General features: G+C 44.3%; 2 protein-coding genes across 2 annotated transcripts in view; one reads left to right on the forward strand and one right to left on the reverse strand.

The window, feature by feature from the left end:
- Nucleotides 1–9,838: 9,838 nt before the first annotated feature.
- Nucleotides 9,839–15,928, forward strand: MIEN1 (migration and invasion enhancer 1). The gene is made up of 4 exons (XM_018563596.1): nucleotides 9,839–9,938; nucleotides 12,944–13,041; nucleotides 13,116–13,192; nucleotides 15,770–15,928. The coding sequence occupies exons 1-4, from the start codon at nucleotides 9,910–9,912 to the stop codon at nucleotides 15,851–15,853; spliced, it is 288 nt and encodes a 95-aa protein (XP_018419098.1). The 5' UTR covers nucleotides 9,839–9,909; the 3' UTR covers nucleotides 15,854–15,928.
- Nucleotides 15,929–22,044: 6,116 nt separating this feature from the next.
- The window catches only part of ERBB2 (erb-b2 receptor tyrosine kinase 2), a 138,358-nt gene continuing 133,910 nt past the window's right edge, over nucleotides 22,045–26,492 (reverse strand). Inside the window, exons 26-27 of the mRNA XM_018563598.1 lie at nucleotides 25,481–25,742; nucleotides 22,045–22,468 (exon numbers count right to left, since the gene is read on the reverse strand). Coding sequence (XP_018419100.1) covers nucleotides 22,104–22,468; nucleotides 25,481–25,742 — 627 coding nt within the window. The 3' untranslated portion in view covers nucleotides 22,045–22,103. The remainder of the gene's footprint in view (nucleotides 22,469–25,480; nucleotides 25,743–26,492) is intronic.

The following is a 26,492-nucleotide window of genomic DNA, read 5'->3' on the forward strand; positions in this document are numbered from 1 at the left end:
CTGTTTAAATGTATTATTTAAAAAAAAAATATATATATATAAGGGATGCAACGATACCATTTTTACAAGTACTGATACATTTTTGTTTATTGCCATGTGACAGTTTATTCTAAAACAATACAGACTAATGATGTCAGGACAGTGCTGGAGCACCAGAGCTAGGTCCCAGCTGCAACTGCTTCAACCCTGGTAGTTCTCCTGAAAATGCCAAGTATTGGCACTGGTACTGCCACTGAGTACATGACATGGAGGGCACTACAAATCCCAGCAGCATTCTTAGCAACATGCTTAGGCTGTTGCTAAGAAACAATTTTTACCTCCTTAATCTTTTATTTAACTATACATTTTTAATCAATGAATATTTGAATATAGTGTACATAAATACTAAATAATAAAAGTGTATGTCTCTTTAAGTCACCTCATGTCTTACCTGTGGCATGTCAGTGACAGAAAGCTTAGATCCTCGTGCCTCTTCTGGATTGTTCTGTTGCGCGTGGATGATTTATAAGTGCAGGTTTGGCATTGAGGCTTCAGTTGGTCCTGCCGCATCTTCCTACTCCCTTGTTGCAGGCAATTTTATGTGGTGTCACCCATAGATCAAGGGGGGACTAATTCTAGTTATTTATAGCTCGAGCCCTAATGATTGAGCATTATTTAGTTTTTTGTTAATGTATGATTTAATTAAGTTAATAAAGTTTACATTATTTAATAAATGGTTTAAAACCAATAGAGTGCCGCAGCCATTTAAAATCCAAATTTATTGTTGTGTTTTTATTTGTTTTTATTATTGGGTTTACATTTTGTTGTGTTGTGTGCAATCCCATGTGGCATTTGGCCTTGGAAAGTTGCAGTGCTGAGATCATGGGGCTGTGCACTCGGGCATGAGCAGCTATCTCGGTGCAAGGAGCCTCTTTATCATTAAGTGGGATTTAGGCATTAAGGATCTGGTATGACTTTGTAGGGGAACCCCATGCATTTAAAAAAATTTCATTTTTTAAAACAATAATCAGGGATTATTATCGGCGAACACAAGAACTATTAGGGCGTTCGGTGGGTTGTTCGCCTGCCGAGCGCCCCACAATGCACTGCGCACTGCACAGTGCATTGTGAGAGCCCTGATTGGGTAAAGCAATGCACCTGACCACAGGTCAGGTGCAAGACTTTACCCAGCCACAGCATAGTGCACTGTGATAGCCGTGATTGGGCAAAGTAATGATGACTTTGCCCAATCATTGCTCATTGGTAAGTGCCAGCCCCACACTATATAAGGCTGCTTACACCACAGCCTTATGTAGTGTGTTACTGAAGTTAGGTGTATTGTAAGCTAACTGGTTTCAGTGTAGTGGGAAGTGTCAGTGCTTTATACAGCATTTTATTATTACAGTATTATTTTCTGTGCTGTAAATTCAGTCTTTCTTTTTTTTGTGTGTCAGTGACGTCACCAGTGTTCCCATTTTTTTTTTATTTTTAATAAAAAAATTTTTTTAAAAAAAAGAAGCAGGTTCTTTTGCTGCATCATTGGTGTGCCATGCGTTCCCGTGCGGCCGATTGCATTGTGGCTGGAGGGCGTGGCTGTAGTCCCATTCAGTTCAATGCACTGCCACGCTCCCTCCCACCCCAAAATAAAGTGAGCCGGCCAGAATGAGACCCACTGCGTTCCAGCCACAATCGGGCGGAAATGCACTGAGGCTGGTGTGGACTAGCCCTTATAGTGCGCCATGCACCACATTCGATAAAGTATTGCACCCAAGCATCAATTTCCCATCCCACATTCTCTAATAAAATTGTATAATAAGCTCTCCTCATCCTCCCCATCCTCTGTCACCCAGGCTCATACTAGTTCGCATTCCACCGCAGCTGCCAAAGTGGCCTATTCTGCCTCCTTGTCCACAGCTACTCCTGCCGTAGCACCACCTTCATGCACGGAGGAGTCAGCTGAATTATTTGAACATAGTGCCAGTCACATGCTGCTGGAGGCTACACAGCAATTACAATGCTCTGATGTGGGTTCTGAGGTTGAGGAAGGGAGTAACATGAGCGACCACACCCCTCAGTGGCCCCACCCTTTGGTGGCCACACCCCCAATAACGACACTCATTTTTCGCAATATCCGCACCATATAAAGACACTTATTTTGTTAAGCCGCAAAGAAACATATTAAAAAGTATGATAAAAAGAACACTTTTATTCAAAGGTATTAAACTTGTAGGCACAATATAAGTATTCGTATTAAATAAAACAACAGAAGGCAAACAATACATGTTAAACTAAAATAGAGTCTATAAAAATAAAGTGTCAGGTTGTCATGCCGACCCTTTCTTCAAGTAAGTGCATCTAGAAAAGTACAAACAGAACACAAAACCTAGACTACGTGTAAAATTAATGAATTACTATATGTCCGAATATATGTAACATGTATTCAGACACATAATGTTTTGTTTGAGAATGTGCGGCAGCCATGTTGGCCACCGGCGTGTTCTGTGAATGCGTGCCACCATCTTGGAGGCGTGAGCATGACGTGGCGTGTTCTGCCTCCAGAACACGCCAACGCCTCCAAGATGGCGTGTTCTGCCTCCAGAGCACGCCAATGGCTTTGTTTGATGAAACGAATAAAAATTTTTTAGTTTTCGCTGATTTCTTCTGATATTAATTTTTAGTCTTCGCACATGTCTAATAATATGTGGGGGGGAGGGGTGCGAGACTTCCCATTCATTCAGACACTGATAGTAAAATATTTACTATCAGCCATTTCTGAATGGGGAGGAGCCTCTGTACTGAGTGCTTCTCCCCATTGAGGAAATCTTGAATGAACAGGCTGCGATGTAAATCACAGCCTGTTCATTCATAACTGTTATTATGTGATCAGACGATCGCTCCAGTGTTTGTCCTTTACATCAATGATATTTACCGATCCCCTGCCCTGCCAGGCACAGAGCTGTTGTCATCCTGAAACTGGCAGGATGACAGCTGCTCTGATCTCCTCCCCGCCCGGCCATCCTGACAGCTGCAGGCGCGGCTTCCCTCCCCCTCACCGCTCGGCTATCCTGACAGCAGGCAGCGCTGTCAGGATAGCTGACAGCTATCCTCCTGGGGGCAGGAGGGAGCGCTGTCATGTCGGATAGCCAGCGGTGAGGAGGAGAGAAGCCGCCCCCCGAGGACGAGCTGTGTTGGCCGCTGGGCGCCTTTGTTGCCATGGAGCCCTGTGCGGGCCCACAGCTCGCACACCCCTAAAGCAGGCCCTGCTGCCAAGTTGGCTCTAGTGACGAGGGCATATAATTTGAATTTTTCTTACAACAGGGCCCAATTCTGCGCTCATCAAGTGTAACTGTGAGTGTGAAGGCACCCACAGCAAAGGCCCATTTTTTCGACACCAGTGTGACAGGTATATAACATTTTAATTTTTAGAGCAGGGTCCAATCCTGCACTCGTCAAGAATAACTCTGAAGGGTTACGGTGTGAAGGCACCACCAACACTAAGGCTGGGTTCACACCTGGGTGTATGGAATATGCGCATTTGCCGCACGTTTCTAGCGCGATTTGCGGTAAAAGAAACGCGCGACAAACAAGCGTTTCCGAGGGCTACCTGGCTGTATCCTAATGGATACATGCGGCAAATACGCCTCAAAGAAGCTCCTGTACTTCTTTGGTTGTAGGGCGTTTTTCAGCGCGTTCCTACGCGCTGTAAAAACGCCCAGGTGGGAACCATACCCATAGGCAATTATTGGTTTTCACAGGTTGAGAGTTTCACAGCGCGTAGGAACGTGCTGTATAACGCCCAGGTGTGAACCAGGCCTAATGGCCCAATTTTAAAGCCCCCTCTTGTTACTTTCATCCAACGTCTGCAACAGAGGCACCAGAATTTATCCCAAAAATCTCTAATCTTGTTCGGAGTGTCCTAAAATGTGTCCTCTTCATACAGGCTTCCTCCCCAAGCAGTTATTTACAAAATTAAGGGAAAACCAATTACCGGCAATTTAAAATTTAAATTGCTGGTAATTGGTTTTCCCTTGATCAAAACTAACATTTATAAAGAAAAAAGTGACATTTATATTTATAAATGTAATTTCATTCTTTATAAATGTCATTTTTGCTGCAGCAGGTTCTATACATCGTACAGATGTGCCACTTTACAAACAGTTTAAGGGGATCCCGAGGAATTTTTCATTTTTATTGTTTCACTTAAAGCAATGTTAAATCACTGCTCCTTTAAAAACTGTATTTTAAAAAGTGTTTTTGCATTGATGTATGTCCCCCAGGGCAGTGCACGAATCCCCATACCCTTTTATGGCCAATAATTTGCATAAAAGCCTTCAAAATTGGGACATTTGATTTTACGAGTTCTGGTCCCATAGACTTTCATTGAGTTCTAAAGGTGCCCATACACTGCACGATTATCATACGATAATCGTATGCGATCGGTTTTTCGTACGATAATCGAGCAGTGTGAACGGAGACGTGCGACCGTTTCTACTGTACGGTCGCACGTCTTCTGTCGAACCAGCATGTTTGAAAACCAGCCGGGAATCGTACGATTCTCGGCTGGTTAGAACGGTGCTCGGAAGACAAATGCCGAGCGGGCCGGTGTGCGCACGCGCACACTGCCCGTTCAGCATTGCGGGGGGCGGGCTTGCGATGATCGAGAGTGCGATCTGCCTGTCCAAGATAGGCAGATCGTACGTTTTTTTAATCCCTGTACAACAATCGCAAGACTAAAGTCTTGCGATGGTTGTAGAGTGTATGGCCACCTTTAGTTCTTGTTCTTGTTAGAACCGAGATCAGGTGTGTTCATTCCATCACTAATTACCTATGAGCAGTTCTGCTGAAACAGCGTTTCTTAGAAATTTTGTAACTTTTCAACAATCTATATGATGGTAAGGAATTTCTTGAGTGTAATATCAAAAACTATCTGGAGACTGACCTTTTGACACCAGTAACAACCCTGCTTTGCTATAGGACAAAAATATTTTAATTAATAATCATGAATGTAAAAGAATAGTAATGAATGGAAAAAAATGCAGCACAGTGACATAGGGGTTAGTACTTTTGCAATGCATTACTGTGGTCCCTGGTTTGGATCCTGGCCAGGTCACTATCTGCAAGGAGTTTGCATGTTCTGTGCTTATGTGGACTTCCTCTCGTTGCTCCAGGTTCCTCCCACAATCCAAAGACATGCCGGTAGGTTAATTGGCTCCTGTCTAAAATTGGCCCTCATATACAGTATATGCTCCTTGAGGGCAGGGACCAGTGGCGTAACCAGAGTTATGGGCGCCCGGGGCAGAATTTTTTTCCCGCCCCCCCTCATTAAATAAACATCAACTGGAACTGTAACCCCCCCACCCCCACATATCAGCTAGGGAAGTCCAAGCATGCCATCATTGTCCCTGTACAACCCCCGCCCACACACAGACACACAAACATATCACCCAGGGAACAGCAATATCCGGCTGTTGTACAGGGGCAATGAGGGCATGCTGGGACTTGTAGTTCCCTAGCTGATATGTTATGTTATGAAGCTGTATTAATTACTGTCCACCTGAAAGTACTACAATGCCATTATAGAATTAAGAATATAACATTTAAGTTCATCTATGTTCTATTCTATGTTCTATAAAGGCATTGTATTTCTAGTACTTTAATACAGCATCATATCAGTTACAGGGAACTACAAGTCCCAGTTGGACTGGCCGCTTGTAGCTCACAATTAATACAATGCCATTATAGAACGTAGATGAACTTAAAACTTTTAAGTTTCACTAAATGGAACTTAAAAGTTATAAGTTCATCTACGTACTATAATGGCATTGTATTAATTATGAACTACAAGCGGCCAGTCCAACTGGGACTGGACCCTTACACCTTCACTGATCCACATGAGACCCCAACACCTGATACCGACTTGCCAGGGACCTCAAAAGGATCCCAACACCCGACACTGAGCACCCGTCCCTCACCACCCCAACATTGACCCCATCCCCAACATCCAATACTGACCACCTGGCCTGCTATACCCAGGACCCCGATCTCCCCCCGACTGACACAGTCACGGCCTTTCAACCCCCAGCAGTGAGTCCGAGACTGTGGAAAGAGCCTGAGTGAGGAGTGACAGGAATGTGAGACTTCTACCCCGCCCGCACAGCGCGGTAATACAGAACGAGAGACCCCGCCGCATCCCGCCTCTACCTCGCCTGCTTCACGCCCCTGTTTGCCAGGCCCTGCTTGTAGTAGCGTATGGCCAGCTTTAGTGCAGGGGGACACATGCAGTGGCATAATAACCGGGAGGCGCCGGTGGCCAGCGCCCCCCCTCAGCTCTGCGCCCGGGGCAAGCGCACCGGCTGCCCCCGGTTGTTACCCCACTGCATGTAATATTAAACTGTCAAATATGTTTTCACTAATGAATCCAGATCAAACAAATACACATTACCTAGCAAATGTGTTTAGCATGTGGTTATTTGCGCGTTTTACGCGTTGTGCACATTTTGATGCGCATTTGTAAGCGCATACATGAAGACACGCGTTTTGACTGGCAGTTTATGAAATATTGCAGGCAATGGACAAACGCACGTTGAAACACGCAAAAATGTGCACGTAAATGTGCAACATGCTTCTGCGGCGCGTTTTAAGGTGTCTCAAAAACGCGCTTTTAACTGCCCAAAGAAGCTCATATACCTTTTCGGGCGTTTGGCGTTTAAACATCAAGGCCTCATTAACACGATTAACAGCCGGCCCGTAAAGATCCGTGCTGCATGCATGGCCGTATCAGGCCACTCCCGGGAAGGACAGGTGCAGTGTGTGATTTGTACGCAGCAGCCTGTTCTTTTCTATAGGAGTATGCGGCTGTACGTTCACCCGAACTGCACGTCCATGCGGGTGCGGGTGTCTGTACTCGTATGCAGACAGAGTGGATCCTTTCTGCGTCCGACCAGGGACACCCGCACGGACATGCAGTTCGGGTGAGCGAACGGCCGCATACTCCCATACAGGGCCGCTGTCAGCGGGGTACCGCCAATACTCATGTAAGGGGCCCGGCCAGAACCCTTACATGAGTATTGGCCGTCGGTGACAGGCGAGGAGGAGCCCTGGCCCTAGCAGTCTGGGGCCCCATCAGCGCCGCTGCTCAAATAATCTCGGACCGACCGGAAGTGACATTACTTCACTTCAGGCCAGTCGAGCGGCAGAGGAGGAGGCCAGATGAGCAGGTAAGAAGAGCTGGGGGGAGAGAGAGAGAGAAGAGGGGGAGGGGAGGAGGAAGAGAGATATGCAGCCCTGACCAGTCCACCTTAGACCCCTGCAGAGCCCACCATAAAGAGTATCAGATGGGCTGTGCAGCATCTATGGTAGGCTCTGCAGGATCACTCTCAGGTATGTGTGGGGTCTCAGGTGGATCCTGCGTCCAGCGCATCATTAAAGGAGAACTATGGGGTAAGTGTTTTTCCCCATAGTTGTCCAATATTGGCCGGCGACTTCTCGCGATATTGCGCGGCAAAAATGTGTGATATGGTGGCGGAAATCGCTGTGTTTTCCGCTCAGTGTAAATGGGGCCTAAGGGTAACCGGAGGACGCACGGGATCGCAAGGCACATTGTGCCTGCAGTGCGTTTGGGTGCGGTGCGAATAAAATGCTGCAGGCACTATTTTGATTGCACCGCACCCGTACGCACTGCAGGCACAATGTGCCTTGCGATCCCGTGCGGGCGATTGCATTGCAGCCGGAGGGCGTGACTACGGTGCCATTCACTTCAATGGCCCGCCACTCCCCCTCCAGCCTGGCAAAAAAGTGAGTCGGTCGCAATGCGGGCAGTGTGTTCTGGCCAGAATCAAGCCAGAGCGCACTGCTCATGGTGTGAACTAACCCTAAGCCCTGCGTCCAGTAGACATGAGGGATTCGTTCAGGAAAAATTAGTTTTCCGGACGAAATTCGTTAGTAGTAGTCTGTACGCATTGTTATTGCAGCAAAGTGACAATAAAAAAAAATGTTAATGTCACTTTGCTGCAACGAAACGAACGATACGAACATGAAACGGAAATGAACATTCGTACAGACTACCGCTGACGAATTTCATCCGAATCCCGAAAAAATAAATAACGCAAAATTGGAATCAAAACAAGATGAAACTCAAAATTTTTTTTTGCCGATGCACATGTCTAGTGTCCAGCGGGTCAGGAAGCCCTGCGTCCAGCGGGTAATGTGACTGTGGGGGGGACATTAGAGTGTAAGCTCCTCTGTACAGAGACTGATGGGACCGGGGCTGCAACAACTAATCGACTAAGTCGATTAAAATCGATGATGGAAAATGTTGTTAACATTTTCCATCATCGATTAGTCGGCTTTCGATTAGTTGCTCCACACGCACCGCACGCTTCAAGCCACACGCCGCACCTCCTCTCCGCCTCTCCCAGCTCTGAGCTCTTTCTCGCCGCTGCTCACGTCGTTGCAGGGAGACTGCAGTGTGGGGGAACGTCAGCTGCCGTCCCAAGATTTCGGAAGAAAGTAAAGTTGCTTGAAGAGTATGAGGTAAGACTACCTGCATTACACTCCACATGCTGTATAAATGTATTGCTGGGATCAGAGGCGGCTCTAGACTTTGTGAGGCCTTAGGCGAAACTCAAAATGTGAGGCTCCCACTCACACCCATAATCAGGGCTTGAAAAATCCACTCGTCCTCTCGTCCGTGACGAGAGGACAACGGAGGCCAACGAGTAGCTTCCCGGCCGCCCGTTGTAATTACACGGCCGGCCGGGAGCTTTACATTCAAGCAATCGGGCATCTCTAGAGACGCCCCACTGCTTGTATAGGAGCAGGCATCCTTGGCGGTCCCGAGATCCGCTGTGCCCGATGCGGCCGGGACTGGCACGGCTGCCCTGTGACAGGAGATCAGTACACAATAGGGAGGGGCGGGGATTGTGCGGAGGCCGCGGGGGCCCCATTCTCCCCACAAGGAAATTGCAGCTCCCCTCTGCCCAGGGACGGACTCGCCAGAGTCAGGTGCGGTGAATCTGCAAAAGTGAGTTAGGCGGCCGCGAGGCCCTCGTGAGAGCGAGGCCTACGGCGACCGCCTAACTCGCCTAATTAGAGAGCCGCCTCTGGCTGGGATTAGTTGTATTCCTCTATAGCTGATGGTATACTGCGCTGTATATGTAACAGCAGCTCTAGAGTACTACAAATCCCAGCAATACATTATACACTGTATGTATATTGTATTGCTGGGATTTGTTGTATTCCTCTATAGCTGGATTGATTGCTGTATAATTTTACATTTCACTATATTGCACACCAGTTTTTTTTTGCTTCCACCGCTCCAAGCTTGACTGACGTGATTGGCTCAGGGTTCTCTGTACAGCGCTGCGGTATATGTTAGAGCTATATACATGCATAATCATAGTGTGTGATTGTGGGGGGACATTAGGGTGTAAGCTCCTCTGTACAGAGACTGATGTGACTGCGGGGGAGGGGTATAATATTAACAGTGTGACTGGCCTAGCGTGGCCGCGGTGCGGACGGGTTGTTTGGAACCGGGCAGTGCGGGGGTGTTTCACTGGGCGGTGGGGGGCGGCCTAAAGCCGTGTAAGGGGCCCCGAAATTTCTGAAGGCTGCCCTGCTCCCATAGAGAAGAACAGGCTGCTGTGTACAAATCACATGCAGCACCTGTCCTTTTTAGCAAGGTTTGCCTGCGATGGCAAAATTATTTCAAGGCTTTCTCTATGATGAAACAAATAAAACCGCCAGCAGAGGGAGCCAGCTTATTTTTCAGGGCGGGCATGTCACTGAGCGAGGGTGGCAGTGTTTCAGCTTAAGGGCGGAAGTGTTGCAGAGTGAAGGCGGAAGTGTTGTAGAGTGAGGGCGGAACTTAAGGAACGAAAAGGAGTTTTAGTGTGTGACAGCTGTTGGAAGCAGTGCGGCATCTTGGTGGTCATGACGGTGAACATTATAGTGGAATATTGGTAAGATGAGGCTGAGCTTCGTCTGGCAGTTTTGTTACAGGCAACATCAGCCTGAGACTAAGAATCATTCTGCTGTGTAGTATGTTATAAGCAGATGCCACTTCTTTCTATCTGATCTTCTATGTCAAAGTGAATTGATGGTGAGGGGATTTTACACTTTACTGAGCCAAGCACCACGTGACTGCTGGTTTTATGCAGAGCGTCACACAATACTATAAATTGTCACTTGAGTGACATCTCTGAGGCTGCTAACATCGAAGATGGTGACAGCCAGCAGCAATCTCAGGGCTTTTAGATGTCTGCACAAGGGGGGTGTTTACAGCTTAAAGAGGAGCTCCTGGATTTTAAAAATTAACCCTTGCAGTGGGGCTACCCCATTCGTGGAATTGTTTTTCTGTAGGGGAGAAAATAAAGATACTCATCCGATCCTCAGTAGATAACTTTTCTCCTATTCCATTTCGGCTGTGGTATGTCCCTTGGTGTTCTCATGTCTAAGGCTGGACACACACCTTACAACCATCGCAAGACTTTTGTCTTGCGATGATTGTAAGGTACTTAAAAAAACGTACGATCTGCCTATCTTGCATAGGCAGATCGTACTTGCGATGATCGCAAGCCACGCCCCCTGAGGGGCGGGCTTCCGATGACCGCAATGCCGAACGGGCAGTGTGCGCTTGCGCACACCGGCCCGTACGGCTGTTATCGTACGGACATGCCACAAACCCGCCGAACATCGTACGATGCTCGGCGGGTTTTCGAACATGTCCGTAAGTTTAAAGTCGTGCGACCTTACAGTAGTAGAGGTCGCACGGCTTCCACACACCTTACGATAATCGTACGATCGCGGGATTTCCCACGATTATCATACGATTATCGTAAGGTGTGTGGGGACCTTAAAGCTGGCCATACACCTCTAGATTATCTGCAGATTTTCTATAGTCAGATGGAAAAAGGGCAACAGATTCCTCCATCTATGCTAAACTGTGTGGATGGAGGAATCTCCCACTGGGCCAAGCATCTGTATATTGCTAGTCGGCCCCGCTGGTTCTCAAAATACCTGAACAGTGCCTGCATCCAATCAGATTGTTCAGGTACTTTGACAGCCAGCAGGGCCGACTGGCAAGAAACTTGGCCCAGGCGGAGATTCCTCCATCCACACAGTTTAGCGTAGATGGAGGAATCTGTTGCCTTTTTTCCATCTGACCATAGATAATCTATAGGTGTACGGCCAGCTTAACAGACCTGCATAGACATGATGACATCACAGGTCAATAGACCAATGGAGCCAGGGGTGTGGAATTCCTATCGCACAACGCCCCGGACATGCAGTTCCGGGCGCTGGGCGGGTAATTTTTTCCTACATTTAGACCTGCTTCGGGTAAGCAGGGCCAAATGTACAGCGGAGAGCCAATGCACATTTTATGCAAGTGATCTGATCATATCACTTTTACCAGCCTGTCTGTCCCCTCCGTCCCTGCTGTGGTTTTCGGGGTTCCCTGCTCTTCTGGGGACCTGGGACCACAACATATGAGCTCAGGATGGAGAGCGAGGAGCAGAGCGCAGAATGTACGTTCTCCACTCTGCTCAGTGTGATCAGTGAGACCGGAGCGCTGTAATCACAGCGCCACCTGTCTCAGCTGTCAGAAACTGCACAGAAGATCTGTTCTGTGTTGGAGGGCAGGTTCCATAAAGAGAACCTGTCACCTCGAAACTATAACAACTTGTAAGCCACTGTGTGATAGGAATAAAATTAAAGTGACATTAAACCCTCAGATTTTTTAACATAAACCAATACTGTAATGTGTGCCTTACTGTAATCCATGGTTGTTTCCCTTCTCTTTGCTGCTCTTCCTTTTAAATCCACATGTCTTCTCATGCTTGGGGAGAACTTCCCTTTTCAGCTCAGGGCCTCTTCCTGTAGTGCTGGCTGAGGTTTCAAGCCTATACAAACGTATACACAGACACCATGTATCCATTCCTGAGACAAGGCAGTCTGCTGCAAAACAGAAGTTCTGCCCAGCATGAGAACAGATACAGATTTAAAAGGAAGAGCAGCAAAGAGAAGGGAAACAACCATGGATTACAGTATTGGTTTATGTTAAAGAATCTGAGGGTTTAATGTCACTTTAAGTGGAAAAAAAGTAAAACAATAATTAAATAAAAAATAAAATGTATACAAATTTTAAAAATAAAAGTGGTAAAAGGAAAACATCATAAAAAAAAAAGTGATGAAAAATTAAAAATTAAAACCAACCCTGCCACCCCCACCATCTAGATGCAAATAAACACATGCGTAGGACATTGTGTGTGTACGTTGAGTGCTGCCCTATTTCACTGCCATATTGTGGGAGCCGGACAGCAGAACTCTTAACACGCACGATGTGCATTAAAGGGTAAGTTCACTTTCCCAGGTAATTTTGGAAAATGGAATTACCCAATCAATTCTTGCAGGGCAGGGGTAGCCCCATTGCAAAGGTTGTTTATTTATTTTTTTAAAATCTTAAGGTTTTGCTTTAATAACATGCCTAAAATACGTGTGAGCAGAGGCCATAGAAATTAATGGAATTCCTTATTTTGAGCGTTTTTTCGCCATTAGCTTTGAGTAACAAAACGCATAGGTGTGACAAGATTCTTAACCCCCCTGTATCTTTAACCCAAACACTAACATCACCGAACCTAACTAATTTTTAAGAATAAATTAACCCTTGTACAATGTGATTAGCTGCACTATTTGCTCACAGTTCTGCTCTAGAATGTGACAGTGCTGAAATCTAATGATCATTCTGATCTAGCTTTGTAATATGTAGCTAAAGATCTAATTCCCTGCCACTGAACATTTTGTTTACACAATAGGGGGTCTATTCATAAATGTTTTCACCCAGTATTCACACATTTTCCCCATTTAATTAGAAAAATGTGTGAATCTTGTGTGAAGACATTTATAAATGGACTCTAATATTTCTGATGTTGTTTAATCTGTGATGTCATTGATATGTTTCTTCTAGTGAGCCTTGTGGGTTTAAATCCCATTATGAGGAGCTGGCTAGTGCAGTGCGAGAGGAGTTCCCCGATGTGTGTATTGACTCTCGCCCTGGTGGAACAGGTGAGCGTTACACCTTATTCTGTTACAATGGTGCTACTGTGATCCCTGTTAATCTAATTTGGTTTTATTTTCAGGAGCTTTTGAAATCGAAATAAATGGACAGAGGGTTTTCTCTAAGCTGGCACTAGGTGGCTTCCCATACGAAAAAGATGTAAGTTGTCTCTTTCCAAAAATACCCCATACAACCCTACAACCCAAAAAATTATTTTACTCCAAGGTTCACTCATCTAGTGATGACCTGGGTTGTACGAAACTGGATCTATGCAGATTAGCGCAAGGACTCATAGAAAACAATAGTTTTCTATGTGTCCTATTCCCACCCCAACTCAGTGGGCGGTACGCTGCGATAAAATGCAAACATGCTGTATCTCATTGCAGCGCACTGTATGTCACCTCAGGAAGCCGCATGGTAGCACAGGGACCAGCATTGAATGTACACATTGTACACATAAAGTTAAAAAAAGAAAAAAAAATGTAAACATTGACAGCTCCAGCAGTGTAGGATACACAGCACACTACCAGCTGTCACAATGCACCAGTCCATCCACTGAAATGCAGCGTTTTAGCAGAGAGGCTAGTGTGAGTGGGCCCTCAAGGTACATGATGTACTGTAAGAAATATCTTCATTCAGGGTGGTATGGGGTAAAAGCTCCATTCTCTGTCCTATGTTTACTACTGTCTGGGTTCCTAGCTCTCCCTCCAGGACAACTGTGATTGGTCCAGCTCAGCTTTGCAGCCATGCTACTATAAGTGATGAAATGTGTTCAGCTTCCATTTGATTGAATGAGTGGATCGGTCAGTTTAACTTATTGATGTAATCAGTGTGTATGTGACCAGCATAAAAGGTTACCATGCCGGAGAAGAGGTTTATACAAAAAAATCCCTCCAATTAGGGTTTCCAAGCACAATACTTACCCATTTGTGGTTAGAGCCAGGAAGAAATGAATTAGTGTGAAGGAGAATGACAAGGGGATTCTGTCCTTTTTGAAGAAGGTCCTTTCCACTGGAAGTTGCAGCAGGGACTCTGAAATGTATTACATGGGATTCCAGGGGAGAAAGAAAGACCTGAACTTGGCTTTGTGTTGTCATTGCGTGTCACGCTTTGGTCTGCCAGACCACACAACTGATAGAATGAGGCGGCCCACTAAAAACATTTTGCTTTGCATATTTCACTGTCTTGCAATGACTAGGGAAAGGCAGTAGCTCCTATACCAGGACTTGCTGTAATACAACATAGCTCACTGACTATGTACAGAAGAGTCTAGTGGGAGAATAGGCTTAAAGTAGTGTGAAACTCTCAAACTTTTTTCAATAATGCATCCAGATCAAACAAATATGTATCACGGAGCAAAGTATTTCATTATAGTTTCGCCCAATCAATCAACATGTTTCTGAACAGCTCCAACTCTCTTGGCTCCAGTTCCCTGAACTTCCTGTACTGTACAAGATCACAAGGGACAGAGCAGTCTCCAGTAGCTGTCCATCTACCAGCTTAGAGAGAGAAGAGGAGCAAGGAGCAGAGGATTGGCTGTGTGTTTGTGGAGACATGCACAAGGAAACCCTGCAGGGGAAAGGAGCCACCATATTAGGGCCAATGCTCAGGTGACCCGCTGATTCTGCAGGAAACTAAAACTTGTAAACTTCTGAAGCATCCATTGTAAGTGATTTAATCAGCATTTCAATTAGCATGAAAAAGCTCTTGATTTTCATATCCCTTCAAACTGAAACTGTTCCAAACATTTTTAGAATATCTGTCAGCTTTTTTTTGTGATGTGTGTTCCCATTAGGTACATTCACCCTTTATTTGTCCTGGTGACCATTATCACTGAAAGAAAATCCCATATTTTAAGTTGTCATCAGAACAGAAATAGATGCAAAATCTTCCAGTGGGGATACTAGTTCTGGTGACCCTGCTGACCATCAGGGATTTCGTTCACTTTGGCTACAACAGGAAATGAGGGGAAATCCTCCAATTGACTGAAAGTGAAAGGAAATCTCCTCAATGAGACACAGATGGCAAAAAAAGATGCGTTTATAATGCTCCTGTACTTTATCCAAAAACAATAAAAATGGACTTCAGTTTGACTTTAATCAAATGTTGGCTACTAGTTAATGGCTGTTAAGGAGCAACAGAATCAATGTGCCTGTTTCTGTAGGTTCCAGGACTGTTTTGGAAAGGGTTCTGTGCGTAGTGGACACTTGACTTTCAGAAGGCAGGGTGTCAGCAATGGAGTAAGCAGCTCTTACAAGAAGTGTGACCCTGTGGACAAGTTGCCTGTTAAGCTTTTGGTGGGATATCTGATATAGCAAAAAACATTTTGGCAGCATTTAATGTGCGTGGTATATATAGTAACAGGTATTAGTATAGTTGGCATGTGGACACTAAATGAAACTCTGCATGCCTGCAAAGGTTGATGTCTAGCCCAACATCATTCTGTGTTTTGGTTTCTAGGAAGTAAGGGCAGGTTCACACCTTCAGACCAGACAAAATGAGACATGCAGTATTTTTCTGGTCTGGAACAGACTGCGCAGGTGGAAACAGAGGCCAGAAATAGCATAGGGATGCATTTTGGGTCTGGAAACAATCTAATCTGGTCTGAAGATGATCTGTATGGGGTGTGAATGGGCCCTTATGGTTTCATACACAAGGTAACCTTTTGTTAGAGGTTCTCTTTAGAAGTAAAAATGGCAGGATGTATTTAATATGTAACTCTTCTTTTTTTTGTAGTTGATGGAGGCAATTCGTAAAGCCAGCAGAGGAGAACCAGTGGAGGAGATCACTAACAGCAGAGCACCCTGCGTCATCTTGTAAGCAGCTGTTTCCCCTGCGTCCAGCTTTATGACATCATCCTAATTATTTCCTTTAGGTTAACTAGAATATGTTTTCAGTTTTTCTACTAATCTACTCCAAGTATACAGCAACTCTTCCTCAGTCTACTGTGCAGAGAACCGCACTGGCTAATTAGTCGTAGGCTGACTATGTGGCAGTTCTGGCATTTGCCCAAAGAGATGGTGTGTCTGATAGTGTTTGGCTAGTGGTTACTGTGAGGTGCTTATGCTTCTTGTTTTGTAATTTAAGGAGAACTCCAGACAGGATAAACATCTCCAGTATGTATTAATAATCTTTTTTATTATTGTGAGCTGCAGCAGGTAAATTCTTTTTTACACTTCCTGTTTATTCCTGATTACAACATGGGTAAGCTTCAGTAGTGAGGAAGGGTAAGCTTCAGTAGTGAATCAAACTGTATTGTGTGTAATGTCTAACTGGTGTCCTGCCTACAGTAGGGATCTGCTTTAATATCTATGTAGCATCTGTACAGCTATGACTGGAATAACGTGACACATTTTTTTAATGTACTGTACATTATAACATTTATTAAAATATTTTTTTTCCAGTTTTTGTTCTTAAGAGTCACATGATACATATTAAAAAAAAAACCGCACCAGGAAAAAGAGTTGTCATTACAGAAATAGCATGGTTGCATTTTGTGTTTTTAAAATATGACCCGTCTGTTAAAAATAGATGCACGTGAAAACAAAAAGGTGAAATCATTAACACAGTTATGGGGAAAACACAAAAGGAAAAGAAAATGCTTAGAACAAGGCCATATACATTGCAGGGGGTAAAACAGATTCTCACATATTACAGTGATTGTTGGGCTTGAGATGCTTATGTGGTGTCAGTGACACTGCTGGAAAGCGACCATGGTTCTTGTCTAAAATATTCTTCTATATTTCATCGGATGGTTCCCATGGGCAATGCAGATACTTTGTAACTGCACTCTTCAGATAATTTAAATCAGTGGTTCTCAGCCTGTGTAACCTCCGGACCCACCTTTTGTTCTTGGTCATTAAGTGGCAACCCAAGTCGCATTGCAATGGAACGCACGGCATTAGGGTGGTGAGCGTTCCAGTGCGAGAGTACGAACTGTGGGGGGGTAGGTGAGTTTGGGGTACCATTCAAATCAATGGCAACGCAAAACACACCTCCCACACCAGAATGCACAGTAGGTGCAAATGCATGGTACTGTGTACGGGTCCTCAAAAATACTGACATACATCCAATCTCTCACACATGTACACACGCAAAAAATGTCTTAAAAAAGTAAAAACATTTTTTGAAGGTCCACACAGTCTCCCTACATTACAAGAACTGGAGTCGATCCTCAGCCTGGGGTCCAGTGTGGGCTGCTATGCTGTAATGGAGCTCCATGTGCATTGCTTGTACAGCTCCTTGCATGCCCTGTAGAGGTGTCGGGAGCCAGAATGTGATGTCACTCTGGTCCAGGCACCTCTACAGGACACATGAGGGAGCTGTAAGCAATGCACGTATGGATGGAGCTCCCTGGCGGCTATAGCCCCATCCTATCCCACTTTAAGCTGACACTCGGCACCGGGCAGCATATTTTGAATGGCTGTTTGATGTGAGAACTGACAGTGCTGCGCCAGGGGGAGGCTGAGGAGCCTCTCGCCTAGAAAAGCAGCGACCCACCAGTTGAGAACCAAGGCTTAAAACGGCACCAAAGGAAATTGCCTTTTGCTATCTGCATTCCTTCAGTTGGCCTTTGGGCTGTTTGTCAGGTCTATCAGATAAGCAGCCCAGCGGCCAACTGGAGCAGCTAACATGGCAGGCCGACAATGCTGAAGGTAAATGGCAGGCAGTGGCTTAGTGTTGTCAGCCTGAAACAGGAAGTGCTGTTCCTGGCAGGATCACTAGGTAAGAAAGTATGCAACCAATTCACAAAAAATAAACATGCCCAAGAAAGCTGTACACAGTGAGGCATGATGACAAACATAGCTGAAAAATAGATTATGGCTTTACATACATTTTAAAACAGATGCTAAAAAAAAAAAGTTACTCAGAGACGGCTTGCTCTTAGAGTGTTCCCTAGAGCCTCCCTCCCTGCCCGCTGCAGCGGTCTAAGGATCCTTGAGTAATCATATTCTATACCGTGCCTAGACGTGAGGACGCCAAGGAACATACCATCGCTGCCGCTTCAGTTACTGAGAAGCGGGCAGTCCACTTAGCGGTTCGGGTGAGTATAATTTTTTTTCTTTTTAGAACCTAGACACAAAGAATCACTGAACCCTTGCAGTGCAGGGATAGCCCCACTGCAAGAGTTCAGAAAAATTCTGCCCGGAGTTCTGCTTTAACCATTTTGTGCAGAGAATTAACTTCATCTTGAGATACCACGATATTTACACTATTAAAAATGGAAGTCAAGGCCCCCATATAAAAGACAGTTCAGTAGAGAACCTCCTGGTACATGGATCTATTTTATAAACAGGGAGCAACCTCTGCTGCAGCATAGTCCCATCCAGATTTGAAAGAATAGTGAAGGAGGATGCAAATAAGGGTCAAGTGTATGAAGTGTCATTTCTACTAGTTGGCTGAAAGAAATAAACCTTGAAGGTCTCACGCAGATGGAAGGGGAATTCATTCTACATTACCGATCTGATGATTAGGTTTAGGTAATCGGATATAAATAGAAACGTTCAATCTTTCTGTGCTGGAACAGGATAAAAACATTTGAACCGACCTTTGTTCTGACACTGCTCATTTACAAGAGGCATTCATTGTACTGCTATAGAAGGTGCTTGCGAGGTTTACACACATCTGCCCCATTCAATACAATACTGTGAAAAGCATGTGCTGTGACCCACAGCAATCGAGCAAAGTCCAGTGTCTTCAATCAGATCATTGACAGATGATTTCCGACTGGTTACTTTGGGTTATAGTGCCTTGAACTGCACTAATACGTCTGTGTGTGTGTGTTAAGGTACAATAGGTGAGTGAAATGGGGCATAATGAACACCTAAAAAACTGATTGGATGTGGTCAGCCAGCCAGTTAATGCATGCTGGGATTTGTGGTTCACCACAGGCTCCCAAAGACTACAACTATTAATACAATGGAGACAATATCATCCATTTCAGTTGTATGCAGCCATGTTGTTTCTGCCCTTTCTGTACAGCAGAACTCTGGTCAAAACTTGTATTAACCCTTGCAGTGGGGCTACCCCTGCACTGCAAGGGTTACCTGCTCGTTTTGGTCTAGGGAGGAAAATCAAGTTATAGTCGCCCAATCCTCGAACCGGCCGAGTGACACTGCTCTCTCCAGCCTCCCTCCTCCGGGGTATGCGCCTCGTCCTCATGTCACGTCCAATACACTGTGTACAGAACATGATGATAAGACTTCTGCAGAGGAGGGGGAGCGTGGCTGGAAGAACCGCTCCAAGAGCAAGCTCGCTTGGAGGATCAGGTGAGTATAACTTTTTTTATTTTAGCATCTGGACAAAAACAAGCAGTTACCCTTGCAGTGCCGGGGTAGCCCCACTACAAGGGTTAATAAACGTTTTGCCCAGAGTTCTTCTTTAACTAGGAGAGAATACAATATGCAGGGTTTGGTTCAATAAAGCATATCTATAAAAAAACAAAAAAGCTTTGTTCCAGGTCAGTGATTCAGAATGTATTGATTTCAGGGACTGCCTGGCAACTAGTATTTTGGGAGGTCAATAAAGAGCATCCTCCATATTTCTCTTAATACAGGTTATCTCATGGCACCCTCCATAGATACAAAGCAGAAATAAGTGTAGCCACAAAGGGACTGCAAACTGATGCAGCCACCACATCTAAGAACCGGTGATCTGCAATAGAGTAAAACATTTGTGTTTGAGGGAAACCTGTATTAAAAGAAATATGGAGGATGGTGTTACTGCCTTCCCAAAATACTAGTTGCCAGGCAGTCCCAGAAATCAATACATTCTGAATCACTGACCTGGAACAAACATGAAGTCAGGAATCAGGATCTGCAGACTTGTTCCTGAGCAGTATCTCAAAGTATTGAAGCTAGTGGATCAGTATGACAACTAGTGCAGGGGTAGGCAACCTCGGCACTTCAGCTGTTGTGAAACTACAAGTCCAATGAGGCATTGCAAGTCTACCAAAGGCAGAGGCATGATGGGATATGTGGTGTGACCACAGCTGGAGTGTACCAAGGTTGCCTGCACTTTCAGAAGAAGATGCCAGCCTCCATATTCTCTGAGCAATGTTACTGTGTCTGACCAAATATCCTGCCTTTCAAGGACTCCAGCTGGACAGCTGACATGATGCAAAGATCAATGACATGCAGCAGCCAAAAAAATGTCAGTTTTCATCACCTTAACCGTCCAGTGGTTGCTATGGGTTACTGCCCATTGTAGTGTGCACCTGTGTCTATTAGCACTCACTGTGCTATAAAACCAGTGTAGTTACATTTTCATCTTCTCTTTTATTTCGATCCTGTGAAAGTTTATGTTCAACCAAAATGTTTTTGTTGTCCTACTGTTGGATATAATTTAGATAAAGTTAAAGTTTCAGGACAAAGCTTTAGGGGTCTTGTCCTTACTTCTAGGTTTAGTACTACTTGAACCTTGAAGAAGGGGTTACACCCCTGAAAGCTTGTCTTGTAACAATGCTTTTTTTCTATTTGCACTAACACATTTTTTTAAGTGCACTAATATGGTTACATTTGCCTTACACCAGACAAACACATCTGAAATACACTTTTGCTGTTTTACCTGCCAAAGTATGTCTAAATCTGTTTGACTAGCATTGTGATTTACATTCTCTGGTCAGACAGCCTAAAACTCCCATCACTCTGTTGCTTGCTGGTTCAGCTGGGCTGCCTCATGGGTCACCTAACTGTTCCATGGACAGAATTGATGATGCCACTTCTTTGTCCAATGTGCTAGTTCAGGGGCAGGCAACCATGGCACTCTGAAGGTGGGAAGAAGCCGCAAAGTTGAACATGAAAATGAGATCTATCGCCCGTCTGACTGCATTATACTATATTATTATAGCATAGCTATATGAATCAACAAACTAGCTTTGCAAAATGACAAATCCTTTGGTAGGCAAAAGCTTACAAGGGAACTATTGGGACAGTAAAATGTTTTCTTCCCCAGGTATCACATGCCGGCTCTATAGATCGGGAGCTGAGCAATCACATACCCCTGATTGCTCAGCTCAGTGTTCTCCCTGCAGAGAGCAATGACTGTCAGTCACCACCCTACGCAGGAGATTTCTCCCTCAATGTCCCTCCACTGCTTACTGGAGGGACAGACAGGGAAGGGGGTAGGCACAGTTGGCTCTGGCTCAAGATTGGCAGAGCCAGCTGTCAATCAGGCAGCAGGGTGGATCCTGACAATAGTATTGGGATCTTTCCCGGCTGCAACGCTGCTTGGCAGTAGCCCTCTATATGCTGAGTTTGGGTGACAGGTGTACATTATTAAATGTATTCCTGTGACGCAAAAGTTAACTAATGCCAAAAAAAGGTTTACACATATGTACAGTATTTAACTTTGGTGGATTGCCTGGAGTTGTGCTTTACCTAGCAGGGCTCGAAAAATCCACTCGTCCACTCGTCTGTGACGAATTTTTTCATTATATAGTAAAAAAAAAATAACTCCCCGTGGGGTCACAAAAGAAACCTCTATCTGTCCCCAACATTTTTTTAACATATATTGCAAGGCTATAGTCAGGTCATGCTGACTGGTGACATTTTTGACTGACTGGTGAGACACCGCCAAATTTTTCAAGCCCTGCCTATAAGGCATGCCCAGTGTTCCCCAGTTACCTGCAGAACAGTTCTGATAAATGTTCATTTGTATACTTACACACACAAAATTTGTTCTTAAGTTAAAAGTGTTTTTCCCTTTCTGTAGTGTTCTTTCACATTCCCTTCAAAAGTGTTATTATTGAAGTAACAAAAAACAGGCCCTGGTACAGTTAAGGCCTACTTCAGTTCCAGTGCAGGAACTTTATGCAGTTGATTCCATATAAAATGGTAATTTATATACATAGCTCTGTATTATACAACTAAAATTCGGCAGCACAAAAGTCACCTGTGCATAGAATTTAGGTCTGAGCTTTCTTATCTCCAGTTCAGAGATTGCTGGTCAAATTCATTTCTCATTGGGTGTTTAGCAAGCCATCATTGTGTAGATCAGAAGAGATCTCATTGAAAAAAAGAAGTTCATGATGTCTTCAAAAACAGCTGACTCCCTTAACTTCAGGGCCTGGCTATGCCGTCACATCCCGGGGTCTCATAATTGCCCCATCCAGTCCCAAGTATTCTGGATTTTCTGCAGTTGGAGTAGTAAATCCATTAGGTCCTGGGTTGGGATCCTGTTCGCTTCTTGCATTGAGTTCATGGTTCCAGTAATAAAGATTGTCAAAGGCTTGTGGGAAAAAGTTTGGTGCTTGTAGTCCTGGTGAGGGGAGATAGTCTGGATTCTCCACCGCAGCTATGGTTGCTGGGCTCATTGGCTCTCTGATAAAGCCATTCCTGCATACCTGTCCCTTATGTCTTTCTAGGGTGGAAACAGATGTTCTTGGTGTCTTTACTGAGGAACGACTTCTGCTTGGTTCTCTTTGGTTTACATACTCTGCAACAAAGACAACAAGAATTCAGACTTGTGCACTAAATGAACCTTTGCTTAAAGTCTTTCATAATATTTCACAAACAAAGAATAGACACATTTCCAGCACTTGCAGACAAACTAATGCAGCCACCACATCAGACAGGAGGAGAAAGCTGCAGTATATAGTATAGTATAGTATAGTATAGTATAGTACATAGATGTTCTCGGGTTTAGTTATCCTTTAACAAGCACTTGTAGTGTCTGATGGATCCATAGGGTGAGTAGAGAAGATACTGTAGGTACTGCCATTGTTTTTTTTACAGTTATAATGATTTCTGGCTATTTGCAAAGGGTGATATCAAGCCACATCCATACTGGCACATAGTTTAGAGGGCACTTCACGGAATATCATTTTGTGTCATATTTTATTACATACACAGTTTCGATGTTTAGATTAATCCCCATTTTCAGCTTTTATCTTTTAACATGGTCACATAACAAGTCCTATAGCGAATCTCTAAGAAAAGAAAAGAATCTGACCCCTTAAGTTCCAAAGCACATCAATTACATCTTAACTGCAACTGTCATTTTCTATAGAGATAGATGAAAAATTTCCCTTTGTTACATGATAGTCAAAAATTCTCCGCGGGCACCAGATGCCTAACGCTTCTCCTATCAGAAGTCAGACAAGCAATACTTCATAACTGGATCTCAAAACATCCTCGTTCAAGCCAATTTTAACTAAAACACCCAACATGTATTCTGCATGGAGTGAAGACCACCCTTAACAAAGAAGCCACTTTTTTATTAAATAGCTTTATTGATATATATTTTATTACATAGTTACATAGTAGTTAGTTAGTAAATATCTAATAAAAAAAGCTTTATTGATATACTAAACTCAAACACAACAATGCAGATACAATGCTTCAAGGCAACTACTTGGTACCTTGAAAGCATTCACAATACAGGCTCACCAATACTTTAAGAATAAGCCCTAAAAATCTAGATTGTTTCTTAGGGGAGTGAATGGGGGGGAGGGGGGGGGGGTCAGCCTGCTGCTGCCGCACCAGTAAAGCCAAAGACGGGAACAAGCAAAACCACAGTGAGTAATCAGTACAGGCCAGCTACTCCTCACTCTACTTTCTTGATTAGTGTTCAGAATGTTTTTTCTGCATATGACTTATCGTTCTATATGAGGCAGTATCAAAATGATGCCTGTTGTTTCATATCTGCTGTTTATGTGAACTTATAATAACATGCCATATGTCATACATATGGTGTAATCATTGTGTACTTCCGTTCCGTAACCCCACTGCAAGGGTTAATAAAATGTTTCCTCAGGATTCTTCTTTAAATTGTACCAAGTGAATCATGGATAAGAGGTTGAAACAAAGAGCAGTGATTGAGTTTCTGATAAAAGATCTATACGCGCTTGAAGACTACATGTATTGTGATGCAGTACTTGACATGAGCAATGTTAGGCTTTGGGTAAAGAAATGTAAAAATGGAGAAACTGAAATTGTTGACAAGGCATTGGAAGGTGCCATTCAAGCTCTCCCTGAGTGCTCTGTAGAATGTTTCCATATTGAATTTAAGGCCTGGGTAAAATGATGGTGCAAGTGCATCAAATGTGAAGGAGATGTGGGAAAAAAACTCTGAGATGAGGAATTTGAAGGGCTAAATATATGTATGGTCATTGTTTCTATCTCTGCATAATGTACCCTTCTATGAGGTGTACAGGTTGCCAGGAATGTGTCCTGGACGGACGTTATGTTTACTGCTATTTAGGTCATGGTCTCTTTAGGGGATGAGAAAATAAAGAAAATGAGTTTGTCAGAAGTTCTCACCAATGCAGGGTGAGGGGTTCCGGGGTGAATGTTTTAGAAGGGAAACTGCTATACATTCTTGGGACCCAGAATCTGAAGGCTCATAGCGATTTTTGGTGGGAAAGGGCATCCAACTCTGGCTAGAGGCATTGGGGCTTGGTAATGGTTAACCCACCTGCTGGGAGTGCTCAAAGTGGACAGGAAGTTGGCCTGCAGTGTCTGTGAGGTGTGTTTGGAGCAGGACATGGCTGAGTGTTGAGCAGTGGACTGTCTGCTACTGAGAAGCTGCTGGGCATTAATGTCTGTGTTTGACCCGCTGAGAGCAGGCTGGGACGCTAACCCTGAGATGGGACATATGTATTCAGACAGTGAGCTGGTCATTTTCTTCATTTGTTTTGCTTGCTGAAGCAAAGCTGTTTCTGTTGGGAGCGTTTTTGAAAGAAATAAAGACTTTTATTTTACTAACATAGCTGGCTATCGGTCATAACTGCACTGAATATTACAGGGGTTAATTTACTAAAGGCAAATAGGCTGTTCACATTGGAAGGAGATTTGCACTTTGCGAGGAAGTTTCCCTTAGCTTGGTGAATGTGGTGAAATTTCCCTTTGCAAAGAATACCCAATTATGTGCAAGGAAAAAAACAAAACAGTATTTGTTTGCACATGATTGAGTGATGGAAGTCAGCAGAGCTTCATCTCATTCACTAAGCTAAGGTGATACTTCCCTTGAAAAGTGAACAGCCTATTTGCCTTTAGCAAATAGACCCCCTATATCTCAACAGACATTACTTTTTGATACCACCACGTTGTTATCTATGCTGCCTTTTAATAGTCTACTCAAGACTTATGTAACTTCTATTTGCCATCCTGTACTACTGTACACAAATTAATTTTGTACTGCAATAAAAAATATTTTAAAAACAATCAATCAATTTCCCTTCGTGTACATATGCTCCTCCATCTTCACGTCAGTGCAAGGTGCCCATGATGCCTGTAAACATCAGCAAATAATTTAAACGCAATTCAAAGGAACAGCCGCACACTGCCAATCTTCACCCAGCGATTATTTGTAAAATCCAGTCTGCTCCAAACGTATGATCCCCGCCTGCTGGTTGCTCTTGGAGGTGAGTTCCCAGCCGGCGGGGATCATAAGTTTGGAGCTGACTGGATTTTACAAATCCATTAGAACCTCAGTGGTATTTTGTACCTGAAGGGTATGCAGGAGATGCTGGGGATGTACAACCGTTGATGTCCATCATCCTTCCATCGATTATATTACCTACTCCAAGTTCTGTTGGGTCTTCGCAGTATCTGCCTCTAAGGGTGTTATCTCTGGGAGATGGATCAAACACATTGTCCCCGTCACTGTCGTCAGAGCCACTGGCAGCTGATTCATGTGACAGAGTGCGAGATAGAGAGACCACGGGAGCTGTTCCATCCAACAATGGTCGATCATTCTCAGTTGTGCTCTGAAAAATAAAAATATAACAATAGTTTTCAGTGTTTGCATTAATCAGAAGCAGGAGCGAGTGGGATATGCATCTAAAGATATAAAACTCCTGTTATGTGACAGGGCCTAGGCACCCTCTCCTTTCTTCTAGCCTCACTGTAGCATATGTGAAAGTGCTCTGCTGATTTTAGTTGGGAAGTGGATGCTAAGGGTAAAGTGTTTTACTATTTGCTTATCATGATTAATCCCTGTTAGACAGCCACAATTATTATTTGAATAGCTGAATGATTGGGACAATCCGTAGGATCTAGACACACCCTAATCATTCCGTAGCTCTTTTAGCCCACCTACTCTGCAAGTTGCATATAGTTTGCAAAGGTAAGCTATATGACTTGTTGCTTTAGTATCTTTGCAGCAGTCCTCTGTGTTTCAAATAATTCGACAAAGGTAAAAATACAAATTATATTGTAATTAGGGATGCACTGATACTGGTTTTTCGGTATCGAGTATCAATATTTAGATGTCGGTACTGGCCGATACGCAGATACCAGCACTTCCGCTAGCAATCAGGTAGCCAGGCGACATGTCCAGCTTCTTGATTGCCTGGGAAGCGGGCTCTATGCTGTTTGGTCTGCTAGATGCTCATTGGCTGGGTAGCCAGCTTTCCAGGCAATTAGCATCGAGCCGGCTTCCTGGCCAATTTACAGACATTTAACTGTGTGGTACATTACATGCTCTGTAATGGCCCGCCCCCGGCTTCCTGATTGGC

This window comes from Nanorana parkeri, unplaced genomic scaffold (genome assembly GCF_000935625.1).
Source record: "Nanorana parkeri isolate BGI_ZX_2015 unplaced genomic scaffold, ASM93562v1 scaffold679, whole genome shotgun sequence".
NCBI classification, from domain to species: Eukaryota; Metazoa; Chordata; class Amphibia; order Anura; family Dicroglossidae; genus Nanorana; species Nanorana parkeri.

Bases quoted from the DNA above. Each gene is read 5' to 3' on its own strand.
- MIEN1 (XM_018563596.1), top strand. From the start codon at position 9,910: ATGACGGTGAACATTATAGTGGAATATTG. The intron at 13,042-13,115 runs GTGAGCGTTACA...TTTTATTTTCAG, and splicing joins CTCTCGCCCTGGTGGAACAG to GAGCTTTTGAAATCGAAATA. The intron at 13,193-15,769 runs GTAAGTTGTCTC...TTTTTTTTGTAG, and splicing joins GCTTCCCATACGAAAAAGAT to TTGATGGAGGCAATTCGTAA.